General features: G+C 43.1%; 1 protein-coding gene across 2 annotated transcripts in view; it reads right to left on the bottom strand.

The window, feature by feature from the left end:
* Positions 1-26,751, bottom strand: part of zbtb7c (zinc finger and BTB domain containing 7C) — a 102,671-nt gene that overhangs the window by 6,314 nt on the left and 69,606 nt on the right. For both annotated transcript variants that reach the window (XM_078222576.1, XM_078222583.1), the window contains one exon: positions 11,455-12,798. In XM_078222576.1, the coding sequence (XP_078078702.1) occupies positions 11,455-12,798 (1,344 nt within the window). The remainder of the gene's footprint in view (positions 1-11,454; positions 12,799-26,751) is intronic.

Raw genomic sequence — 26,751 nt, 5'->3', positions numbered from 1 at the left:
CCAAACTGGCACCTATTACCTAAAAAGGTTCATTAAAAAAGGATAAGATCCGTTACTCAGTATTTTGCACTTTCCAAACTTTACCAAATGCTGTTTGTGAATTTTACTGAGGCTTGGTATTGCAGTTCAGGAATACATCATTGACAACAGCTGGCTCTAGAAACTGAATATACTCAAATAGTCAAAGCTGCCCCTTTGGGAAGGAGGAAATAAATATAAATGTATGCCCAGTTTGATTCCAACTTTGGGGAAACAGCATTGGACAAAACAGTCAACATGACAGTTCTAAAATTAGATAAACTGTTATAAGAACTACATGGGGCAGTGGGGAAGAAAGGTGACTAATTCAGTTTGTGGCACAGGAAGCTAATATTTGGCGGCTTGCAACCCAAACAAATAAAAATAAAGCACCAGCTGGAGCCTGAGCAGTGCCACAGATGGAAATATTTGGCAGTGAAAGCACCCTTACTTGGATCTCGCACATGTAAAGTAAGGTTCAATGACAAGCTCTTTACAATATCTTTGCAATAAGCACAATTACAGGCAGGTGTCGCCAAAGGCTTCTCTCAAAGTAAAACCACAGGAAGGCAAACTGTGTTAGTTTTGTTTTCATATTCTAACTTTCAGAATTACCCGATGTCATACATTAATGATAACAACCATTCATTTAAAGACTTGAGGGGGCAATTCTTGCGCTGGTGCAAATCCCATTACAGCTGGAGACTCTCACGAGAGGGGCTGTAACGGGATTTGCAACAGGGAGATCTCATTTTGAGATTCTCCCTGTCCCTGGCTGGCAACATAATCTCGTTCATGCCCAGCGAGAGTGTGAACTAGATTTTCATATGCAAATATAAATTTAAATATTCGGCTTTAAGCCAAATACTCCAGCCTCCTTAAATTTTCCCAGCCACCAGCTCGATGTGAAGCCAGTGGGAATCACTAATAATCTCTAGAAACAGTGACCAGGCATGATGACCATGCTGGGAGGCCACGAGGCCATTGTAGCTTGTGAGTGGTCAGGGAAATGGCTGGACGGTGGCCTGGTAGTGCCCCCTGGCACCCTTGCAGTGCCAGGTTGGCACTGCCGAAGGGGTGGGGCCTGAAGGGGGCAAGGCCTATAGTGAGCCCATAGCACATGTGGGGGGGCCTTTGATGCTGACGATGCGGGATGGGGGAACAGCGCCTTTAAGCTTAATCTGAGATCACGCCCTTTAAAAATGGCACTCCGATCTCGGAGGATTAGACTTTACCGACGTCTTTAGGACACATCCCTCTCATTCATGGCACAAATCACCCCACCGCCAAAAAAATGACTGAGTAAGGGAGGAATGCGACCTGGATCGTGCCACCTGACAGTGGGAATTGCAGCAAAAACAGAAAATGCTGAAAAATCTCAACAGGTCCAACAGCATCTGTGGGGAGAGAATAGAGCCAACATTTCGAGTCAGGATGACTCTTCATGAGAACAGGGTGCAAAGAGAATCAGTGGAGATTTATACTATGAGGGTGGGGGGGGTGGAATGGGACAAAGGGAACGTAAATGAAGTTACAGAGGGCTGAGAAGGTGTAAGTGTGTCCATTAAGTGATCAGAATGCGAGAATGGCAGAACAGGGGTACAGATTGTTAAAGGACTACCTGAGGAATGTGGCAGTTGCCCTGAAGGGTGGGGGTGTGGGGGGCGTGGAAAGAAGGAGAGCTGGAATGGAGAAGTGGAAGAAGTGAAAAAGAAGGATGATAAAATGGATGAATGAGATGAAATGAAATGGAATAAAATGAATGGAAATGAGGTGAAGGTGGAGGAGAGGGTTCATCCTCTGAAGTTGTTGAACTCAATGTTCAGTCCAGAAGGCTGTAAAGTGCCCAATCGGAAGATGAGGTCCTGCCCCTCCAGTTTGCGTTGGGGTTCTCTGGAGCATTGCAAAAGACCAAGGACAGACATGTGGACAGGAGAGCAGGGTGGTGTCTGCTTGCAACCAGACCAAAGGACCAAGCGGGAATTGCACCGTGCTTAAGTCTTTTTTTTGGAGAACTACGCCCACGATCTGTTTTAACGAGTCACTAATAAAAATGTAAAATCATGCGTTTGATTGCATTCGTGATCTGTGACACTTGCATAAATCTAAAGCTCTGTCACCTTAACTTACATTCAAATTCAGTTTGAATCTCCCCAGCCAATGAACTACCTGTAGTTCTGAGCAATTATGAATTGACAGGATTTGTCTGAGGCTCTAATATTGGATCAGTTGATCATGGGTATCTTGTGGGTCAAAATGTGTCACTCAAACGGGACTGGACAGACAGATTGTGCAATGATATAATGTGTTAATAATAAACACTCAGCTCCAGAGCACGGATGTCCATTTCTTCTATATCCGAGATTCAAAATATTCTCATCTTATTGAAATGCGAATTACTCTGTGGACTGTTGGGGTTTTTCAGTGTCCTACTGGAATGTTGCACACACAGTAGGTCTTTTGTGGGGTCAAGTGAGACCTTGAAAGCCGCAATAGATAGTTATTTCAATCCTTCCTTGCTGTCTTGTGTTCGTACTGAGTAAAGAATAATGGGGGATTAATCACTGGTAAACCTGACATTCTCAAGTCAGGACTGGGTTTCAATTAAAAATAAAGACCTTGTAAACTAAACTCTAAAACCCCTAAACCCTTGTCCATGTAGCTTGTGTATCTACAAGTCAGAGATAGCCTGCAGCATCCATTCTCTATGCCAGCTGAGTTGGGCTTATCACACGTAATGACTGTCTCCTGTTCTAACGCTCTGCAGTGTAACTGGAGTGTCCCCTCCAGGGCAATAGCCTGGGCAAAATGAATACAGACTCTAAGTTGCCCAAACATTAGACCCCTCTCTCAATCTCCCCAATTGAGTCCAAAGGAATTCAAAGCATCAGATTTGGCACTGGCTTAAGCCCTCTGGGACATCTTCTTTCTCCAGCAGTACAATGCTCTCCTTAGTCGATACCACCACCCCTCCACTTTTTCTTCATTTCCTATCTTTCCCGTGTCCAGGAATATTTAACACCTTGTCCTGCCCTTCCTTAAGCCAGGCCTCTTTATCACCACAACATCATAATTCCATAGGGCTAACCACGCCTGTAACTCATTTACCATACGCCATGCATTCACATATACGCAGTGTAACCCCAATTTAGACTTTGTTACTTTCTTTCTCACACTCCGCCTAGTAACTTAATACACTCTGGGCCAGTCTTCTGTTTCCCATTCCCCCCGACAAGCTAGTTTAAACCCTCCCCAACAGCACTACAAATCTCCCTGTGAGGATATTAATTTTGGTCGTGTTAAGGTGTACACTTATTCTAATGTGATTGACTCTCAACTGTTCTCAGGCAACTAGGGATGGGCGATAAATGCTGGCCAGCCAGCGATGCCCATGTCCAATGAATTAAAAAAAACTCTGTCCAGCTGGTCCCATCTGCCCCAGAACCAATACCAATTGCTTCAGAAATCTGATGCCCTGTTCCTACACCAATTCTCTAGCAACATGTTCAATGGTCAATCCTCTATTCCTATGCTTACTAGCACATGGTACTGTGAATAATCGTGAGGTCTTGCTTTTTAATTTCCTTCCTAGCTCCCTAAATTCTACTTTCAGAAAAATCATCTCTCTTTCTACAGACACCATTGGTACCAATATGGACAACAACCTCTGGCTGTTCACCCTCCCCCGAAGGATGTCCTGCACCCACTCTGTGGCATATTCAACCCTGGCACAAGGGAGGCAATACACCATCCTGGGGTCGTGTTTGCTGTTGCAGGAACACCTTTCTAATCCCCCGACTATGGAATCTCCAAGCACTATAGATTCTCCCCTCCTGTGTAGTTGAGCCACCCATGGTGTCATAGACATGGCTTTGGCAGCACTCTCCTGAGGAATCACTGTCCTCATTAGTATACAAAATAGAAAACTGATTAGCAAGCAAGGTAGAGTCAGGAGACTCCTGCACTACCTGCCTGGATCTCTTTGACTGCCTGGTGGTCACCCATTCCCTCTTAATCTGCTTGCTGCTAACCTGTGGTGTGACCACCTCCCCAAACATGCTATCCACATAGTCTCTGCCTCGCAGATGCACAACAGTGGTTCCAGATGCGGCTCAATTTCTGAAACCCAGAACTTAAACTTCTGCAACCGGTGACACTTCCTGCAAATCGTTTATCTAGGACACATGGTGCGTCCCACTGTGATGAAACTGTGTCTTTAAGAAACGTACTTTTTTCATGATTCTTGTAAGGGGCATGTTTAAAAGTCAGCCGTGTTATATATGGTGCTGATTTGTCTGGGCTGCAGGCAGCTCAAATGTTGAGAATGCAGGATAATGACTGATTTTAACTAGAGATGGAGTTGTTTAAACAGAATTAGTGCATTTTTGTTTATTTAGGTTTTCTTTGAGGTTTTAGAGTAGGGTTTTGATAGGATGATTGACAGTCATGTGATTAATGGGACGAGCTAAATTTGCAGAAATACAGTGTTTTAGTTTCATTTTTAAAATCAAAAGCAGTTAGTGACCAGAGGTGTTTAAAAAAGGTGGCTCTCTCTCTCTCACTGCAAAGATCTCTCTCTCTTCAGAGGTGTTCAAAAAGCTCCAGGACAGTTAGAAGTACAAGCACTTAAGCCTCTGTTGTTTGATAACTGATTTTGATGGGAGGTTTTGAGTCTGTAAGAGGAATATTGCTTGAATTGGAACTAATAGGGATAGGTTAGCAGCTAAAATTTGTATCTTATGTTTAAGTATTATTTAAATGTTAAGCTTATTCATTTGTTATAGTTAAACTGTATTGTTAAATAAAGCTTGTTTTTTTACTTTTTTGTTTATTCATTTTATTTTACAGGACATGGGTGTCGCTGGCTGGCCAGCATTTATTGTCCATCCCTAGTTGCCCTTGTTCAGAGGCATTTGAGAGTCAACCATGTTGCTGTGGGTCTGGAGTCACATATAGGCCAGACCAGGTAAAGAGGGCAGGTTTCCTTCCCTAAAAGGACATTAGTGAACCAGATGGGGTTTTGTTAAATGACAATCGACAATGGTTTCATGGTCATCAGTAGATTCTTAATTCCAGATATTTTACTGATTTTAAATTTCCCCATCTGCCATGGTGGGATTTGAGGGTCCCTAGAGCATTACCTTGGGTCTCCGGATTGCTAGAAGTGATAATACCACTATGCCACTGCCTCTCCTTGATAAAGGCTCCCTAGTTTGTCAATAGAATCACACCTAGAGTGAAATATCTTATCCTCACACTAATGCCAAAAATAGCAAATAATTGGGGCCTAGTCTAACAATTTTTATGTTCTGTGATTCAAACTTCTGAAAACCAGTTTAAGCCAGTTATCTAATTAACTGGCTGCTCAGAAAGACTGTATAACCCCTGTTTGAAAGCTGGAATAAAACTCAACTTCTCTTCAACACAAGAGTGTCATGGCCCTCCTGCTTTGGGCATCATAGCCTGGGAAAGATAAATGAGAATGCACAGAAACTAAATGAGTTTTGTATAACTAACTTCTTTCAGAACAAACTTTGTCAGAAGGTGTCCTGGAGACATCAAAGTTCACAGCATTGGCATCAGTTCGATCTTCAGGTGTGACTCTCTGAACAGTTTTTCCAACTCGTGCTGATACCACAGTGTTGACTGTAAAAGAGATCTCTCCCTAATGCGCACTCTTCAGCATTCCTGCTCAGGCGCTTCAATGTTCTTAACCTAGTATTTTGTTTGGTATTAATACACAGTGGCTTCTATTCATATTTACTCAATCTTTATCTCTCCGTCACCCAACCACAAAGAAACAGGCCCTTCGGCCCTCCAAATCATACGCTGAATCATATTAATTGAATATGAAGCACAAGTGTAAATTATTGAAAGCAAACTGCAGCCCACTTCAACCCAGTAACAAAGCAGGATGGTAACTTACTTCAAAATAAACATTCATTTTCTGAATTCAGTTCAACTTCAATTGACACAACAAACCCTTTCTTACTGCACCTGAATGACTTATCATGGTTGTACTGTAGATCATGGTTGCAGCAAAGCAGAATTCACCGCCAGCAATACAGATTTTAAATACAAGGAACACACTTCCAAAGTTTTCACATTCGATTTTAATAACATCATGCAACTTGTCATTTGCAATACAATGAAAAAAGCAAAATACTGTGGATGCTGGAATCTGAAACAAAAACAGAAAATGCTGGAGAAACTCAGCAGGTCTGACAGCATCTGAGGAGAGAGAATAGAGTTAGCATTTTAGAGTTCTGAAAAAGGGTCATCCAGACTCAAAATGTTGGCTCTATTCTCTCTCCACAGATGCTGCCAGACCTGCAATACTGTGTTGTGTGTTTGAGATGCACTATTGATTTCTCAAGCAGATTTCAACTCAAATGTTCCCAATTATGTGAAACAATTCATTAAATCTAATGTTACAAATTTGGGTTTAGAAATGCATTATTTGTAAAGATCTATAAAGCTTTACTCCAAGATAAAAAAAAATTGAAACTCTTCAAATTTCTCCTGCCAGGTTAAATGCTGGCGGTGGCAGGCTGAGGCCCATAAATTGATATTAATTGCCCACTTGAGAGCATCAATTGGCTCAAGAGTAGGTGGACCATTGGCAGATTCGTGGTGGGTGCAAGGGCAGGCAAGTTGGCAGCAGGCCAGCCATCCACTGGAAACCTGCCAGCAGGGCTGTGTTAAATCCAGTCCTGTGTTACTGGACATATAATCCAGAAGCGTGCAATAATAATCCAGGGATTATGAAATCAATTTCCACCAAAAACTTTCAGAATTTGAATTCAGTTTAAAAAATATATGGAAAAAATGGACCATAAAGTTGTCAGGTTGTTGTAAAAACCAAATTGATCATTAATATCCCTTAAAGAAGAAAATCCCATTCTTATTCCATCCTATCTACATGTGACTTCACTCCCACACCAATGTAGTTGACTCTTTGAAGTGGCTTTTGGTCACTCAGTTGTATCAAACTGTTATAATGCAACTGCAAGTGGGTAATAAACTTCCAGCGTCATCAACAGTGTTCACACCCTGAGACTGAGAAAGAGAAAAGCTTCCATTTGATTCCCACAAGTCTGATCCAAAAAAAATATTCAGCACTTATTAAGTCCCAGGTTTTGTAATTGTACATCATTAAACAGCTCAAAAATCCCCACTCCGCTGCAAACTGGGCCATGTATACTTATCACTCAGATCTCTGTAGATTTCTGCTACTCATGGGAAACTACAAATTACATTATGATCATTGTCACATTTCAGTAAGTCAGAACTAAACATTCCATGAAGGCTTTACCATCAATCAAAATGTTATTTAAAAACCCAACACCAAGTAAGTAAAATAACATCCACTCGTTGAGCCAGCGAGTATTGATCTCTAATAAATTCTCCAAAACATGGAACTCTTATTATGCGTTGCACAGGTCTCCTAATCACCTCAGCTTACATTCGAGCATCGGAAGCTGCTAAACATTTCAAACATTTGGGCAGGTACATTAGTTTTCACTCACCAACTAACTTCAGATTGATTAACTTGGGACATAGGGTTTATAGAACATAGAAAAAATACAGCACAAACAGGCCCTTTGGCCCACAAGTTGCGCCGGTCATGTCCCTACCTACCTAGGCTTATATATAGGCTTACCTATAACCTTCAATCCTATTAACTCCCACGTACTCATCCAGAAGTCTCTTAAAAGACCCTATCGAGTTTGCCTCCACCACCACTGACGGCAGCCGATTCCACTCACCCACCACCCTCTGAGTGAAAAACTTACCCCTGACATCTCCTCTGTACCTACTCCCCAGCACCTTAAACCTGTGTCCTCTCGTAGCAGCCATTTCAGCCCTGGGAAAAAGGCTCCGAGAATCCACCCGATCTATACCTCTCAACGTCTTGTACACCTCTATCAGGTCACCTCTCATCCTTCGTCTCTCCAAGGAGAAAAGACCGAGCTCCCTCAACCTATCCTCATAAGGCATGCCAACCAATCCAGGCAACATCCTTGTAAATCTTCTCTGCACCCTTTCAATAATTTCCACATCCCTCCTGTAATGAGGCATCCAGAACTGAGCACAGTACTCCAATTGGGGTCTGACGAGGGTCCTATAAAGCTGCATCATTATCTCCCGACTCCTAAACTCAATCCCTAGATTGATGAAGGCCAGCACACCATACACCTTCTTAACCACCTCCTCTACCTGCGAGGCTGATTTAAGGTCCTTCTGATCCTCTACACTGCTAAGAGTCTTACCCTTGATATTATACTCCTTCATCCCATTTGACCTGCCAAAATGGACCACTACACATTTATCTGGGTTGAAGTCCATCTGCCACTTCTCCGCCCAGTCTTGCATCCTATCTATGTCACACTGCAGCTTCTGACATCCCTCCAACCTATCTACACCACCACCAACCTTCGTGTCGTCGGCAAACTTACCAACCCATCCCTCCACTTCCTCAGCCAGGTCATTTATGAAAATGACAAACATCAAGGGTCCCAGAACAGATCCCTGGGGCACTCCACTGGTGACCGACCTCCATTCAGAAAAAGACCCATATACAACCACTCTCTGCCTTCTGCAGGCAAGCCAGTTCTGGATCCACAAGGCAACAGCCCCTTGGATCCCATGCCTCTCACTTTCTCGAGAAGTCTTGCATGGGGGACCTTATCGAACGCCTTGCTGAAGTCCATGTAAACCACATCTACCGCTTTTCCTTCGTCAATGTGTTTAGTCACATTTTCAAAGAACTCCACCAGGCTCGTAAGGCACGATTTGCCTTTGGCAAAGCCGTGCTGACTACTTTTGAGCATACTAAACTTCTCTAAATGTTCATAAATCCTGTCCCTCAGGATCTTCTCCATCAACTTACCAACCACTGAGGGTAGACTCACCGGTCGGTAATTTCCTGGGCTATCCCTATTCCCTTTCTTGAATATAGGAACCACATCCGCAATCCTCCAATCCCCCGGAACCTCTCCCATCTCCATCGACGTCGCAAAAATCATCGCCAGAGGCTCTGCAATCTCTTCCCTCGCCTCCCATAGTACCCTGGGGTACATCCCATCCGGTCCCGGCGACTTATCTATCTTGATGCTATTCAAAATTTCCAACACATCCTCTTTCTTAATGTCCACTTATAATCAAGTTCTGTACACGTAAATGCTAAGATTTCACAACTGAAACAAAATATTGTACGTTAAAAACATGCCAAGATGTCACAAACATTACCTGCCCCTCAAACTTATTATGTCCACCATTTGTAAAAGCCTAGGTAAGTCTCTCAAATCGGGAGGAAACAATATTTAAGAAAGTAAAAGGCAATAAAAAGATCTTCAGATCCATTGAGTTGATATTCTCCACAAAGGATATACAATTTCCACTTCATGGATTCCACTCAACCCAACGGCATCAACTACTTCGAAGTATAATTTCAAGATTAAAAAAACTATGAAATTTCTCCAGACCTTCCAAAGATAATTAAGAAAGTCTACAGAACATTAAGTGAATCTTAATATGCACATTCAGAACTAAACATTTACCTTTCAAGGTGATTCATCTATGTTCCCAACAGAATAAACCTTTGTGCGTATGGCTGAATTTTCTGGAGAAGGAAGGATTCCCACCACAGGGGAGAAAAGTGGGAGGTGAACCCCACTTCTGTGAGTGTTGGGATCTAGGACCAATGATAGGGTTGGCAGCTCAATAAAACCATTGCTAACTGGCAGCTGCAGGCCATGGTGTATTTAATCACCTTTATCCTTAGAATCTTTAATCTTTTCACTCATGGATATTTATCCAACATTTTCTAAACATGCAGATTGGCATAGTATTTTTCTGGGTATCTGCTCACTAAACAATGTTTTTTTTTCTGATCTCTATCTTCTTTAAAGAAAGATTTCCTACTTTTTAATATTTTCCTCAACCTCCATTACCACTCAACATTGGGCAGCTTGGCCCTATTTTAGTATTCTGACGAGGATGATGAATTGAAATATTAGCTTAGTTTTTCCTGTACCAGAACTCATCATGAAAGCTTTAAAAAATCACCTTTGATCTTTTAGTCATGGTTTAGGAAATCCACCACAATCCATTTGTTCATGATCTGGAACAATTTGGTCAAAGAATTTGTGTGTTAAACCATTTCTCAGGTGTAAAACGGTGCTACATATACCAATTTTTGGGTGTCAGGGAAGGCACCTCCTGGAGCGAAGTGGGAGTCTCAAGTGAAGTAGAAATGTAAATTAGAAAAGAGTTTGGTAAAATTCCCCAGTGTAGGTCTAAACTAGAAAAAGGCCCAACTTTCCAGGGAAGAGAGCAAAACTGTGTGAATGGGGAAACCTGGGCAGGGTTGGAAGAAATGAACTCTGCACATATTCCAAGAAAGTGAAGGAAAGTAATAACCCAGTCAGGGTCCCACAGCATCACCTTTTCAATATTGGGATGTGTTGATGTTCGTATCCAATGTTCACACATTTGAACTTTGCAGAAGAAGCACTGCACGGGTATCAGAACCAGAAACTTGCAATAGTTTTCTTTCTCAGCCTAGCACCGGTGATAGTGATCCCACAGTGATGGTGAATGGCAGGAACTGGACACAGAAATTCCAAATGTGTCCTTCCAAATTTATTAGCGGCATCTGGTGGAGGGAAATGGCCCAGACCACCAACTGCAGCGGTTCGTCGTGTAAGCTGGAGCTGCCCAAACATGAGCTTCCTGACCTCCATATATGGGCACATACATCAGAAACTGGGCTGAATGGAACCCATGGCCACAGCTGGTAATGCTGCTGAGGAAAGGATTCATTCACTGAGGGGAGGAGAACAGAGGAGAGAGAGAGGGGGGGAGGGGAGGAGAGGAGCCAGAGATGCAGGGATTGGTATTTCGAACATAACATGCCCTTTCTAAAGTCAGGGCCCATAGTCTCCCCCACAGTCATGGCCTCTGAGCCAAGCATTCCCACAGCAGGCCACAGCACTGGTTGAAAGCCACTGCTCTGGACAACACAGCACTTACGAGGAGTACTATCAAATCTCAAGAAAGCTGCTAGGTGAGGTACTCAAGGCAGTGAAATATCTTGTCTGAGGGGAGGAAAAAACCTGCCATGTCCAGCAATAAGCTTGTCTGTATTGATTTAACATTAAAGGAATATTCCAGATTATCTTCAGAAAAAAACTGTATGTGAATCTTAAATGCGTCATTAAGGAAACTAAGTTTCAACTGACGAGCATTTAGGATCAGACTTTTTAGTTCCACTAACACCAAATCCTCACATATAAATGCTCAAGACACTATAATAATCCCATGCATGATGACATGTGGTGCTGAATGGTGAGTCGGCGCTGATTTAATAGAATTATTGCATGGCTGCATATCAAGACAAGGGACAAGACAATAAAATTAACTATTGCTAACCTGGTAAACCGGACTCCACATATATTGCACATGTATGGTTTCTCCCCTGTGTGTGTTCGCATGTGTCGTGGCAACTTTCCTGCTCCCTGGATCACTTTGTTGCAGATAGGACACTGCTGAGATGCCTTGGGTCTCATCTTTTTCTCATATTCCAAAGGCCAAGTTGGATAAACTGCTGCCAAGTAAGAAGGGCCGAGTATATTCAGATAGGAATTAAAGTCTAGCTCCTCCTTTAATGTTTCAAGGTTATTATGGCTATTTTCTAACATAATTCCTTTAAAAAAATCACAAAGACTTGTAGTTGAAGGCAGATCCTCCTTGGCCTCCTCTTTGATCTTTTCCTTTTTCACTACCAGATTAAGGGGTAGTTGGTCCATATCTTGGTGTTCCACAAGCTGAGGAAAACCATTATAGCCTCTATTCCAAAAGGGAGGAAAGAATCCTGGTCTGAGTGGAGACATGTTGGTTCTTCCATTCAGTAAATTCCCTCTTGGACTTAGCCTTTCTTTTAACAGAGACTCTAAGGAGAAATCACGTACAGGTCCCAAGCATCCACCAGGATTGTTAACTGTAAATGGGCTTAAGAACTCACAAGGCAGTTCTGTGCATTGCTTTTCTATAAGCTTGCTGGTCAAAGTGTTCTGAAAATCATAGTCCTTATTCCAGTGATGACCATTTTGGATGTTTTCCTCTGATTCATCATTACGCTCTTGAGGAGGTTCTCCAAGATCTTGTTGCGGAGGCTCTTCACAACCTTGTTTGTGGAATTCTTCATGACCTTGTCTAGGGTAGTCCTCAAGATCTTGTTCAGAAAATTCTTTATGACCTCGTTCAGGAAATTCTTCAAAACCTTGTTGGGGGGATTCTTGGAAATCTTCCTGGAGATTGTCTTGAGGATTTTGTTTTTCTGGATCTTCTTTATCACTGCTCACCCTACCACTCGACTCCATGATATCAACGCATACTTGGATAAGACATTGGATCTCCAACTGTTGTGCTGCACTTAAAACATCCTTAACGTTTGAGCTGCTAATAGTGAGAGTTGATGTATAAGCAAACTCCAAAATTGCAGCAAGTGCCTCTGGTGTCACAAAGTCAATCTGGTAAACATTATGTTGCTCTCCAAGAGTGTCTGTGGTGAACAGTGTCTTGAAATACTTGCTACATGCAGCAAGGATTGACCTGTGGGTCTTGTATTCCTGATCCTTTACTATCAGGACAACATCACAGAGAAGACCATCCTGTCTCTGTTCATTCAAACTACAAAGGAGTTCACTGCTATGGTCAGGAAATGGAATCCCAATGAGATCATCAGCTGCACTGGCCATCTTTGTGCAAAGTGGTCTGTCAAATAAAAATAGAAAATAATCTAATTAGTGACTGACAATTTGAATATCAAATATTGAAAATATGCAAACATACATACACAGGTGCCCGTACACTTTTGGGAACACAGGAATTTCTCGAAGAAAATACACCAAGGTCCATCTATTTTTTTCTTTATTCTTTCATGGGATACGGGTGTGTTGCTGGCAAGGCCAGCGTTTGTTGCTCATCCCTAATTGCTCTTGAACTGAGTGGCTTGCTTGACCATTTCAGAGGGCATTTAAGAGTCAACTACATTGCTCTGGTCTGGAGTCACATGCAGACCACACCAGGTAAGGATATTAATGAACCATATGGGCTTGTACAAAAATAGAAGATAGTTGTCACTATTGCTGAGACCAGCTTTCAAGTTCAGATTTATTACTTGAATTTAAATTGGGACTTAAACTCATGTCCCCAGAGTATTAGTTTGGGCCTTTGCATCACTGGTCCAGTGATATTACCATTACACCGCCATCTCCCCCCAATTTCCCCTTTACCATCTGGTAGTTGCAGGATATAATAATAATGGGAGTTGTTGGGAGAACACCTGTGCTTTCCAAGCACGCTACACTTACCACATGTCATGTCTCAAATTATTCAAATCCACAAAGCCCAAAATTAGATTTTCCGAAAGAAATCCATTAAATTTATATTTTAATGAATCAATGTCCACTGCTTTCACCAGCTCCTTTGGAAGCCTGCTCCATAATTGACCGCTAGCTCACTGATACCTCCAGCTTTTCTTTGCCTGTTCAGATCTGACCAACAAATATGAAGCAACTTAACATGTTTGGCTATATTGAAGGTGTTCTATAAATTCTGCATTTGATGTTGTTATGTTTATTTGTCAAGACAATGAAATATCCGTACAAGAAGCTTTCTTCAAAATTATTGCAGTTAGAAAATTAAAAGTTACTATAATTCAGAGGCTGTGCATTAGTGACGAGCTGAATTTAAACTGATAACTTAGAAAAAATGCTTATGAAAATTATCTACAAAATTGGATCTAAACATATTAAGAATTGAGTCAACAATTTCAGTATCATTTGCGACTCCTCAGACACTAAAGCAATCCATGTCCAGATGCAGCAAGACTTGGACAACATTCAGGGTTGGGCTGATAAGTGACCAGAAACATTCACACCACACAATTAAGTGATAGGCAATGGCCACTTCCAAAAAAAGAGAAAATCTTACCATCTTCCCTTGATATTAATTGGCATCATCATCACACTTGACTGGCACCACGTTCACCACCTTAAACATTCACTCCCTCCACCACTGCACACAGTGCAAGCAGTGTCATAGGGACTTACAGCTTGGAAACAGGCCCTTCAGCCCAACTTGTCCATGCCACCCAGTTTTTAACCACTAAGCTAGTCCCCATTGCCCGCATTTGGCCCCTATCCCACTACACCCATCTTACACATGTAACTGTCTAAATGCTTTTTAAAGAAAAAATTGTATCCGCCTCTACTACTGCCTCTGGAAGCTCATTCCAGACACTCACCACCCTCTGAGTGAAAGAATGACCTGATAGAGGTTTACAAGATGTTGAGAGGTCTGGATAGGGTAGACTCTCAGAGGCTATTTCCAAGGGCTGAAATGGTTGCTACGAGAGGTCACAGGTTTAAGGTGCTGGGGGGTAGGTACAGAGGAGATGTCAGGGGTAAGTTTTTCACTCAGAGGGTGGTGGGTGAGTGGAATCGGCTGACGTCGGTGGTGGTGGAGGCAAACTCGTTGGGGTCTTTTAAGAGACTTCTGGATGAGTACATGGGATTTAATGGGATTGAGGGCTATAGATAGGCCTAGAGGTGGGGATGTGATCGGCGCAACCTGTGGGCCGAAGGGCCTGTTTGTGCTGTGGCTTTCTATGTTCTATGTTCTAATTGTCCCTCTGGACCCTTTTGTATCTCTCCCGTCTCACCTTAAACCTATGCCCTCTAATTTTAAACTCCCCTACTTTTGGGAAAATATGTTGACAATCTAACTGATCTATGCCCCTCATTACTTTATAGACCTCTATAAGATCACCCGTATGACTCCTACACTCCCAGTCTATCCAGCCTCTCCTTATAACTCAAACTATCAGGTCCTGGTAACATCCTAGTAAATCTTTTGTGCACTCTTTCTAGCTTAATAATATCCTTTCTATGATAGGGTGATCAGATCTATAATAGGGTGTACATAATGTTCCAAGTGTGGCCGTACTAATGTTTTGTGCAACTTCAACAAGATGTCCCAACACCTGTATTCAGCGTTCTGACCAATGAAACCAAGCATGCCGAATGCCTTCTTCACCACTCTGTCCACCTGTGGCTCCACTTTCAAGAAGCTATGAACCTGTACTCCTAGATCTCTTTGCTCTCTAACTCTCCCCAAAACCCTACCATTAACTGAGTAGGTCCTGCCCCGATTCGTCTACCAAAATGCATCACCTCACATTTATCGAAATTAAACTCCATCTGCCATTCATCGGCCCACTGGTCCAATTGATCAAGTGTGTACAATATACAAGAGATAGAAGGACAAGGACAGCAGATGCATGAGAACACCACCCCCTGCAAGTTCCCCTGCAAGCCACACGCCACCTTGACTTGGATATCACCATTCCTTCACTAACACTGGATCAAAATCCTGGAATTCCCATTAAAATAGCAATGTGAGTGTAGCTGCACCAGATGGACTTCAGCGGTACAAGATAAAAACTATTATGAAAATTTTCTATAAAATTGGATCTAAACATATTAGGAATTGAACCACCACCTTCTCGAGGAATGACAAATGTTGGCCTTGTCAGCGATGCTCACATCCCAAGAAAGAATTAAAATAAATTCTACCCACTTTAAGTAATTGTAAGTGCCAATGCCACACAAATCTCATCTCTTTTACTTGGTAAGCTCTTTGGCTTCTGGTTTTGAGATTTAGAGAATATTCAAAAGGAAAATAAAAAGATATATACAAAAGCACAGATTTTTGTTGCAAGATAATATAGTTTGGAATGTGTACAAAATTCTGTAGATGCTATAAACAGGATTGTAAAAAAGAAAAAACATGCATTTATATAGCACCTTTCATGACCACAGAACATCCCAAAGCATTTTCTAACCAATGAAGTACCTTTGAAGTGTAGACATTGTTGCAATGTAATCCCAGGGGTGGCCATTACTGCATTCTGGCACTGCTGGAACTTCTTGGCTGCCACCAATCAGATCAGTCTCAAGGGTGGAGTGGTGACGGTGGAGCAAGCAACATGTGCCCCCATCAAATTCACACCATTGATTTAAAGGAATTAGCACAGAAACTAGAGGAAGCATGTGGGAAATGAGTTTGCATAGCAATGTGTTATGATCTCCAATGCGCTGCCTGAGAGAGTAGGAGAAGCAGATTCAGTTGCAACTTTCAAAATGGGATTGGACAAATACTAGGAAAAATCTGCAGGGATAGAGGGAAAATGCAAAGATGTGGAACTAATTGGACAGATCTTCCAAAGAGCGAGCACCAGGCACATTGGTTTAAATGACCTCCTGCTCTGTATGATACTATGGATGGTGACTAAAAACATGATGGAAATGTAAACAGCTATTTTTATGCAACAATAGTTGAATGGAGTGCTTAATAGGCACAGTCAAGTAGCTGTGTATTTTAAAGTTCTGACTATCAACTCTCAAAAGCTTTGGAACCAATCTACTAATTTCAATTGAAAATCCACAAAGGAAAAATATTCCAAGTTTTTGAGGATTTAGAAAATGCTGTTAGTGTTGGAGAGGTAATAACGTCCATTTTCTAAGCATTTCAAAACATTCAGTCCTACTAGCAAAAGGCACTGTGGAACATTTAATTTCTTTTTAAAGAGCAGACTGCTCTTATGTTACCAAAATATGCACGAGGCAAATTCTTCGCTTCAAATATTCTGAGAGATCTGAGGAGCTCAGGATTCTACACGTTTGTATATTTGCCAGCACAGCAAGAAGGTACATCTGGAGGAAACTGTGATGTTCTCCCAAAACTGGCACCAGTGGTTGCCAAAAGTCTAAAAAGGCAGCAGATTGGTCTTTCAAGACCATAATTCAGTCTAATTCATGCTGTTGAAACACTGCAAAATTCTGTGCTGCCATTTCTGTGTAAAAAGGATTTTGGTTCAGATGCTTCGCTATTTAATGCATTCTGTCATTTATTTCACTGACAAGGTAAATTACAACAGCAACTTGCGTTTCATACAGCTCCTTTAACATATGTTCGAAAGTAAAGGAAAAATTGGACAATAAACTAAAGGTAACTCTGGGAGAGGTAACCAAAGACTTGGTCAGAGGTTTGTTTTAAAAGTCTTAAAGGAGTGGAGTGAGGTGCTCACCCTGACACTTGTGGGGGGTGGGTTGGTTCGGAGTTGTGAAAAAGGAGGGTGGGAGTGGTGCTGATAATGAGGAGGGGCTGTGGTGTCAGTGGTGAGGGGGGGTGGGGGGACCCTGATGCTGTGAGAGGAAGGGGTCAGGTCACCCCAACGCTTGCATGGTGAGCAGGGGGGCTGTCTCAACCATTATGGTGTTGGAGTGGGGGAGTTACCCTGATGCAGGGGGATGTCCCACGATGCTGAGGGTATCCTATGTCCGTGGAGTGTGGGATTTCAATTTAATTTTGAGATTGGGGCACCTTTTACAAAAGGCACCCCGATCTCAGAATTCCGGCCTTGCCAGTGTGTTTAGGTGCCGCCGCCTACCCCCCTTTCCCCCTCCCCCTTTTCCCCTCACCTCCCCCCCTCCCTCAGCTGGCTGTGTGATCCTCGCCAGCTCTCAGAAACTGCAGAGTGCTGTTAAGTTAGGCGGGAAAAGATGTCTGTGAAGCTGATGAGGTTCACACAGCTTTTCCCACCTGATCCAACACTCTGCACCCCGGGAGAAACAAAGCCACAGAAGTATTTGTGGACAAAAATGATAATTTTAAACTTTAACCATGGGAGGACCAGGAAACTATAGAGGAAATTGTAACTGGGAGGAATGAGAGAGTTTGGGTGTGGGTGAGGGTTAAATCCAGCAAGAACATAAAGGTGTTAGGAATAGACTCTAACCCATTGACATCTACATAAATGCATTAGGCTCCTGTGCAATCTTTTCTGGAAAGTCAGAATGCCAATTAACACAAGATAAATGCTCCTTTGGAGAATCCATGGGTTTCCCAGGTTTCCTGAAACTCAGCATTGAAAGCAAGGCAAGAACACAAATGCTGATTAAGAGGGCGGATTAGAACTCATGGGTCTGAATTTTTCAGATGATGGTGTTTCCCTTCCTGCCATCTGAAGAGTCAGCAGAGAACATACCCCCACCGACTCTGAGTGTCCCTCAGCTATTTCACGCTTAAATGAGTATTCATTGGCTTCAGGTGGGACCCCCACCCTCACTCGGAAGTCCTAGCCCTAGAGAGCTGCTAGCCAATCTGATTGGCTGGCAGCTCTCCAGTTCCTGCAAAGACAGAAACTGTACAAAGGGGGCATTCAGGGTGCTGGGGGAAAGGCTGGGGGAAGGCATGGTCCAGTAATTGGCCACTTAAAGGCTTCAACTGGTGCAAGGGCAGGTTTCCTGTCTAAAGCCTTGCCCACCTCGTGGTGAAATTGGTTCCTAGTCAAGGTGGGCAAGAACCCAGAGAGAATCTCGTTAATTCAATTTCGCACAACCCTGTCTAAATATCTGCTGGCAGAGGAGTGTGAAATTCTGGCCAAGGAAATATTGCAGTAAATAGTCCATTCTCCCAGCTGCCTTCTTGCTTATCAGCAACAAAGGGTTTTTTTTACAGCTCTTTTGCTGAGTTTACTTTCTACACTTTTATTGAACCAATTCTGGATGGGTGGTGCCTCGATTGCCTCAGATTTCACCTCGGAAAGGAGCAATATGGTAAAACACAAAAGCAGCCCAGGTAGCAGCCTCAGTTTCTTTCTGCACACATGCTGCCAGATCTGTAGAGCATTTCCAAAATGTTCTGCTTTTATTCCAACAGCTGACTGTTGACAGACCCACAGCTGAAGACAGAGAGGGACCAGCAGTAGCAGCAACCTGCTGTTGAGCTGGACAGCAGAGAGGGGAGTTCACAGGAGGCACTACCTGCAACACAGATTTTGTTTCTGTTGACAAAATCAGAACAATTGTGCTGGAGGGGCTCAGGTTGTGTCTGCAGTCCCCTAAAGACCTACGAACATATGAACGAGGACAGGAGTAGGCCACTTGGCCCTTTGAGCCTACTCCGCCATCCAAAAGATCATGGCTTTGGGCGGCACGGTAGCACAGTGGTTAGTACTCCTGCCTCACATCGCCAGGGACCCGGGTTCAATTCCCAGCTTGGGTCACTGTCTGTGTGGAGTTTGCACGTTCTCCCCGTGTCTGCATGGGTTTCCTCCAGGTGCTCCGGTTTCCTCCCACAGTGTGAAAGAAGTGCTGGTTAGGTGAATTGGCCAAGCTAAATTCTCCCTCAGTGTTCCCGAACAAGCGCTGGAGTGTGGCGACAATGGGATTTTCACAGTAACTTCATTGCAGTGTTATGGTAAGCCTACTTGTGAGACTAATAAATAAAAACTTTAACCTTCTGCCTACCCCTGGTAATCTTTCACCCCTATTTATCAAGAATCTATCCACCTCTGCCTTGGAAACGTTCAAAGACTCTGCATCCACTGCCTTTTGAGGAAGGGAATTCCAAAGACTCACTACCCTCAGAGAAAAATATTTCTTCTCATCTCTGCCTTAAATGGGCGACCCCTTATTTTAAACAGTGACCCCTAGTTCTAAATTCTCCCACAAGAGGAAACATCCTCCTCACCTTGACCCTGTCAAGACCCCACAGGATCTTATGTTTCAATCAAGTCACCTCTTACTCTTCTAAACTCCAGCAGATACAAGCCTAACCTTCCCAATCTCTCATAAGGTAACTACTCCCAGCTGAACCTGATGGCCATGTGTTACCAATGGTTATCAAAGTGACCACTGTACTCGACCTTTTTGGATCCTTCCAGGACTCTGCCAAAGGCATAACCAGAATCTCCCAGTCGCAGCTCACAAATACTTAAGGCAGGTGACTGATGGCTTTTTTACCAGGACCAGCAATGATTTACACTCCACTTTGGTTGCAATACTGGGGTGATGAAAGAACCACATCGAATGGCCACACTTCCTCCACTGTCCTAAGCCACTGACATAAAACACTCCTGCAAACAACTGGTCACACTTTGCACATCCCCCTATTGATCTCTGTAAATTCACATCTTTCCTTTTATCATCAACTTAGCTAAAAAGGCAACTTGCCATTCATGAACTAAGTGTGGGCAAGATGATAAAGTGGGTGCAAACTATTGAAGACTTGAAATTTTGCAATACAACCTTTCCTATACACCCATCTGCCTACCTTATGCAACTTCAATGCTTTACTCTTACTCTTGCTGCTGCACATAATGCAGCAACCCCTGTGGCTTCAACAAAGGAGGCTGCTTAGATCCTTCTTCTGACTGCTAAGATAATTTTGATCAATGAGTGTGGGGTGTTGGATCTAAAGGCTGCTTGACCTGCACCTGTGCATGGGTAGAGTTATCCGTCAGGACACAAGACAACATGTCGAGTTTTGACTATGGTGTGGTGGGGGGCCAACAGGCAACAACTTTCACTTCCATATTCCCTTTCACCATCATCTCTCATAGGACAGCCAGACTTCACTATTACCCACTCTATTGGATAGTACTTTGGTGCAGATCAGTGCAGCACTGTCAGGCCAAGGCTAAGGTCTTGGTCATCCTATTAAGGCAGCAGACATTTTGGCATCCAGAGTGTGCATGGCCAGTCAAGATCTCATTTGATTGCTGTGTTTGATGTCCCATGGAGTTGCATAAAGTAGTTACATGGGCGAACGGGGAATCCTCGCAATGCCCTGTGACATCAACCCACTCATGCTTAAAAAGGATTGCTCCATTCTCTCCTCAATCACAGCCACAAAGTATGTAATTTGTGATTTTGGCTAGAATCATTTAATTGCTTTGAGAAGGGCAGAAAACTGATGAGAGGGATTCAAACAGGGGCCTACAGGAGAGATGGATACAGATCTTGCAGCTGATACATTCAAACCCCCATTCAAATCAATCTACCTGGAATTTTGAATCCACTGTCAAAAAAGAGTAAACAACCCAGTGCTCAGGCCTCTACCAATGGCCTCCTCAAACCATTAGGAGACAAGAGATATTACCCAGGTGAGGCAACCCTGAGCTGTTTTACTCCTTCCCCCTTACAAAAGAAGCCACAAGTCGACTCAGTACCCTCCCGTTCAAAAATGGAGCATTTGCTTTCTCTATGTGACACAAAACATTAGTTTTCTTACGCTCAACGCCTCTACCAGACAGGGTGTTGAAACAATGAAGAGACTGAGCTTGAAAAAAAAAAACAAGCAGTGTTCCAGAACCAGAAACACATCTCTGGTCAGGTACATGAAGAGCATCCACATGACAAATTATCACCTTTCATTATTTCTGAAGTCAAAAGCTAAGCATTTCATTAGTCAGGAAAAATGTTGTTCACTCAGTTCCTTTCAGTCAGTTATATGTTTAAAATTTAGTCTAATCATGAAAGGGTCGGAAGACAACAATAGATCCTTTGGCTGGAACCCTGCAGTTACAGGCCTGCTGAGAGAGACCGATTATCCTGATAATTTAAACCTTAACCCACAATATCAGCTGTCTCACCAACAGTCGAGAAACTGTGAAACAGTACTTGTAACACAGTGCTTGATTACAAATTGAAAGCACAAACAAAGCCAAGACCTTGTGTTCTCAGGAATGTTTTTTCTTTTCCAGTAAAAAATTCCTGACCCCACACTACCTTCAACAGAATGTATTTTTTTAAGTGCACTTAACTCAGTTATATTCAACAGTGTATGAAAAACTGAGCAAACTTTCACACTATATAAAAACATATAGTCATTTACTAATCGGAATAAAATTTGTGAAGCTGCAGGTTCGGGTAAGCTCCTGGTAGCAAATAGAGCCTTTTGCTTACAGCAATTAGTAACCATTGACAAAGCTGGGAAAGATAAAGGGTTAGATTTCGACAGAGTTGGGCAGAGTACGGAGATCTTTTAAAAACTGGAGGGGGGATTCGGGATTCTCGCTCCCATTCCCAGCACTGGCAATTTTTGCTGTCATGGGATAAAGGTGTGGGAAACAAGTCTGCACATTGCACTCCAGACCTGGCCGGTTCCTTTGCAGGTGTTGGCATCTCATACCCCTCAACCATTTTCGGGAAGTCAGGCAAGCATCGTTCATGGTTCACGGTCCCTCAGAAGAGTCATGAAGCGTAGTTTGGATTCGGGAACCTTTTGAAAAGTATGTTTAAAAGATCTCACCAATGCCCCTTCCATGCTACCTCCAAGCCCACGGGGCTTATCTTGGAGCTCATTCAAGCATTCAGAATGAGGCCATCTGGAAAAATTGATGCTTCACTTGCCCATTGTCCTCATTATGAATGATTGGCTGGGCTCCAAGAATCACTAATGGATTAGCTCATGAGGAGTACGTTTGGGCAGCTTGTTGGATGTTTGAACTTTGATTTATTGACATCTTTATGAGCTTATGAGAAGTTTTTTAAAAAATCTATCTTTTGGACAAGATTAAGAAGTATGAAGTGGGGTAAAGCTTCTGTCTATGAAACTATGAATGGCAGTGTTTGGTTGATACTTTTATAAGGTTGTAAGAACAGCAGTTTTTTCCAAAGCAGATTTCTGATATTTTCGTAAGTATTTCAAGATTTATCGTTGTTATTATCTGGCTTATTGGATTTGTCCATAGCGCATAGAAGGCGAGTGGGCATGGGACTGGCAGCTACAGCTAGTAATTAGGAAACTAAATGGAATGTTAGCTTTATTACAAGAGGGATGGAATATAAAAGTAGGTAAGTCTTGCTACAACTGTAAAGGGCATTGATGATTAAAACAATTACTATTACTAATGAGGTAGTGCTTGGTAGGCTAATGGGACTAAAGGTAGACAAGTCCCCGGGCCCAGATGGAATGCATCCCAGGGTACTGAAAGAAATGGCAGAAGTAATAGCAGATGCGTTGGTTGTAATTTATCAAAATTCGCTGGACTCTGGGGAAGTGCCGGCTGATTGGAAAACAGCTAATGTGACGCCACTGTTTAAAAAAGGAGGTGGACAAAAGGCGGGTAACTACAGGCCGGTTAGCTTAACGTCCGTAGTTGGGAAATTGCTGGAATCCATCATTAAAGAAGAAATAGCAGGACACCTGGAAAAAAATGGTTCAATCAAGCAGACGCAGCATGGATTCATGAAGGGAAAGTCGTGTTTGACGAATTTACTGGATTTTTATGAAGATGTAACGAGTGCGGTTGACAGAGGGGAACCGGTGGATGTGGTGTTTTTGGATTTCTAGAAGGCGTTCGATAAGGTGCCTCACAAAAGGTTGCTGCAGAAGATTAGGGTACACGGAGTTGGGGGTAAAGTGTTAGCGTGGATTGAGGATTGGCTAACAGCAAGCAGAGAGTTGGAATAAATGGGTGCTTTTCTGGTTGGCTGCTGGTGACTAGTGGCGTGCCGCAGGGATCGGTGCTGGGGCCTCAACTGTTTACCATATACATAGACGATCTGGAGGAGGGGACCGAGTGTAGGGTAACAAAGTTTGCGGATGATACAAAGATGAGTGGGAAAGCGAATTGCGTGGAGGATGCGGAAAGTCTGCAGAGAGATTTGGATAGGCTAAGTGAGTGGGCGAGGATCTGGCAGATGGAGTATAACGTTGACAAGTGTGAGGTTATCCACTTTGGAAGGAATAATAGTAAAATGGACTATTATTTAAATGGTGAAAAATTACAACATGCTACTGTGCAGAGGGACCTGGGGGTCCTTGTGCATGAATCGCAAAAACTCAGTTTGCAGGTGCAGCAGGTGATCAAGAAGGCAAATGGAATGTTGGCCTTTATCGCGAAGGGGATGGAGTACAAAAGCAGGGAGGTCTTGCTGCAATTGTACAAGGTACTGGTGAGGCCGCAACTTGAGTAGTGTGTGCAATTTTGGTCCCCTTATTTGCGGAAGGATGTATTGGCCTTGGAGGGAGTACAGAGAAGGTTCACCAGGTTGATACCGGAGATGAGGGGGTTAGCTTATGAGGGGAGATTGTGTAGATTGGGCCTGTACTCGTTGGAGTTTAGAAGGCTGAGGGGAGATCTTATAGAGACATATAAGATAATGAAGGGGCTGGATAGGGTAGAGGCAGAGAGATTCTTTCCACTTAGAAAGGAAACAAGAACTAGAGGACACAGCCTCAAAATAAGGGGGAGTCAGTTTAGGACAGAGTTGAGGAGGAACTTCTTCTCTCAGAGGGTAGTGAATCTCTGGAATTCTCTGCCCATTGAAGCAGTGGAGGCTACCTCGTTAAATATGTTTAAGTCACAGGTAGATAGATTTCTGATCAATAAGGGAATTAAGGGTTATGGGGAGCGGGCGAGTAAGTGGAACTAAACCACTATCAGATCAGCCATGATCCTATTGAATGGCGGGGCAGGCTCGAGGGGCTAGATGGCCTACTCCTGCTCCTATTTCTTATGTTCTTATGAGAATACACCTGGAGAACTGACTACAATTTTGGTCTCCTTACTTAAGGAGAGACATACTTCCATTAGAAGCTATTCTGAGAATGTTCTTTAGGTTGATTCCTTGGATGAAAGGGCTGTTTTATGAGGAAAATTTCAGCAGTTGGCCTAAACTCATTGGAGTTTAAAAGAATGAGAGGTGGTCTTATTGGAATATATAAGATTTTGGAGGGACTTGACAGGGTAGATGCTGAACGTTTCCCTTTGATGGAGAAATAGAACCTCAGAATCCCTACAGTGCAGAAGGAGCCCATTGAGTCTACACCGACTTTCCAAAAGAGCATCCCACCCAGGCCAACCCCACCTTCTTGTCCCTGTAACCGCATGCATTTACCATGGCTAATCCACCTAACCTACACATCCTTGGATACTAAGGGGCAACTTAGCATGGCCAATCCACCTAACCTGCAAATCTTTGTGCAATGAGAGGTGATTTTATTGGAACATATAAGATTTTGGAGGGGTTTGACAGTGTAGGTGCTGAATGTTTCCTTTTAATGGGGAAATCTAGAAAAGAGTGCATAGGTTGTCAGGTACAGCTGTATGCCATCACCCTCATGGAGGAGGTGATGCTTGTCATGATTGGAGTGGCCGCCACTGAGGTAATGGCCAGAAGCAGGGCTAAAGAAATGGCACCATCGTACATACCAGAGCAGCAAGGAACTGAATGTAAGCTTGGAGTTTGGTAAGTGAGGGATTTTAAAATGCTAGTCTTGTTCGTTAAATTTTGCTCTTAAAATCTGCAGTCGGACCAGCCATTGCAGGAAAAAGTTTGGAGGCAACCACAGGAGCTGCCAGGTGCTGAGGCGGGCTGTTCTTATTGCTCATCTTATTGCAATGGGACTTTGTCCTGATTGAAATAAAACAGAAAGTGCCCCCTCCCCCCCCCACCTTCTCATTCCTTGCACCCCTCAACCACCCACATACTCCCCATATGCCTGATCCCCCCCCACCCACCAACCTGTGGCACTTCCATGCTACCTTATGTCCCCCATCCAACCCCTCACATGGCCCCTCAAGCCCCATGCTAAGGTATGCCCCCACCCAGGGCTCACGACGTCTCATGTCCCCAATGCTAAGTTGTGGCACTTCCATGCCCACTAACCCACTGTACACTTTGTAGAACTAATGAACCCAACAGTGACAATAGGATGTATAAAAAAGCTTTAAAAAGTAATTCATTCAGAACTTTCCACTATGTATAAAAAAGTTATTTTACTGCAGGGCAATAAAAATGTCAATCATCTTTAAAATTCCATCAGCTAAAACTAGAAGCTCTTGAAACCAATTAATCGTGTGTAAATAAACATTGTGCAATTGACAATGGGACTTTGACAGCACGACAGCAGAGATCAGAGAGCCAACGCTGACAAGCAAGCTCCATTTTAGGATGTTAATGGATTCTCAGCTCTTGCCATGAATAAATAATGCGGCTTGGCTGAGAGTTCAGAAATCCATTAGTTTGTTCGTCAGAAAGAATGGTGTGCATTTTATTGATATAGTCAACTTGTTAAGGATGACTATTCTAGTCCCTTTTTTGGCTTTAGACATATGTACGTCTGGGTTGGCCTTGTGACCTCGCAGCGCTACCAGACATTTGTGTCATTATATCATGGCAATCTAGATGCACCGCCAATGTCTGAATCTATATTCACTGAACTTATGAACTCAGCAACTTGTGAAGCTGAGTTCAGTACTAAAAACTCCATACATGTCCAAATAAATGGTGTTGCCATGGGATCCCTGCTATGCCCAGCTCTCGCAAACATCTTTGTCAGTTTCCACGAAAAGAGTTTTGATGGAATTACATCTAACCTTCAACACCTTGGATATTTCCAATCCATTGAGGAGACATTTGCTATATTTGAATCTGCAGCTGCATATAAGAATTTACTTACAAACCTTAATGGGCTCCATCCAGCGCTCAAATTCACCTCTGAAGTGGAGCAGTCAAATGAGCTCCCTTTCCTTGATTTGCTCATTGAGAAATCTGCCAATGGGTTCTCTCCTACAGTCTACCACAAACATACCTTCATTGGTCCATATTCATGTTGCGATTCCTATAGTTCCATGCACTATAACATTCGCTTTATTGGTGACTTGTAAATAGGGCTCAAGACATTTGCTGACTGTGCAAGCTTGATGCTGAAATAGGGCAAATCAAAGCCATCCTGCAGCATAATGGCTACCCTGATCAGATCATTGCTCACTGTTGCGCAAACTATAAGCCTAATACCACCGCTTTCGGTCCAGAAAGGTGCCCTGTCTACTTCAGATTACCCGGAAGGGTAAGCAATCTCAAGAAT

Source organism: Mustelus asterias, chromosome 1, assembly GCF_964213995.1.
Source record: "Mustelus asterias chromosome 1, sMusAst1.hap1.1, whole genome shotgun sequence".
Taxonomy (NCBI): Eukaryota; Metazoa; Chordata; class Chondrichthyes; order Carcharhiniformes; family Triakidae; genus Mustelus; species Mustelus asterias.
Note: the sequence above shows the minus strand (reverse complement) of the source record. Positions and strands in the feature narration are given on the sequence as shown.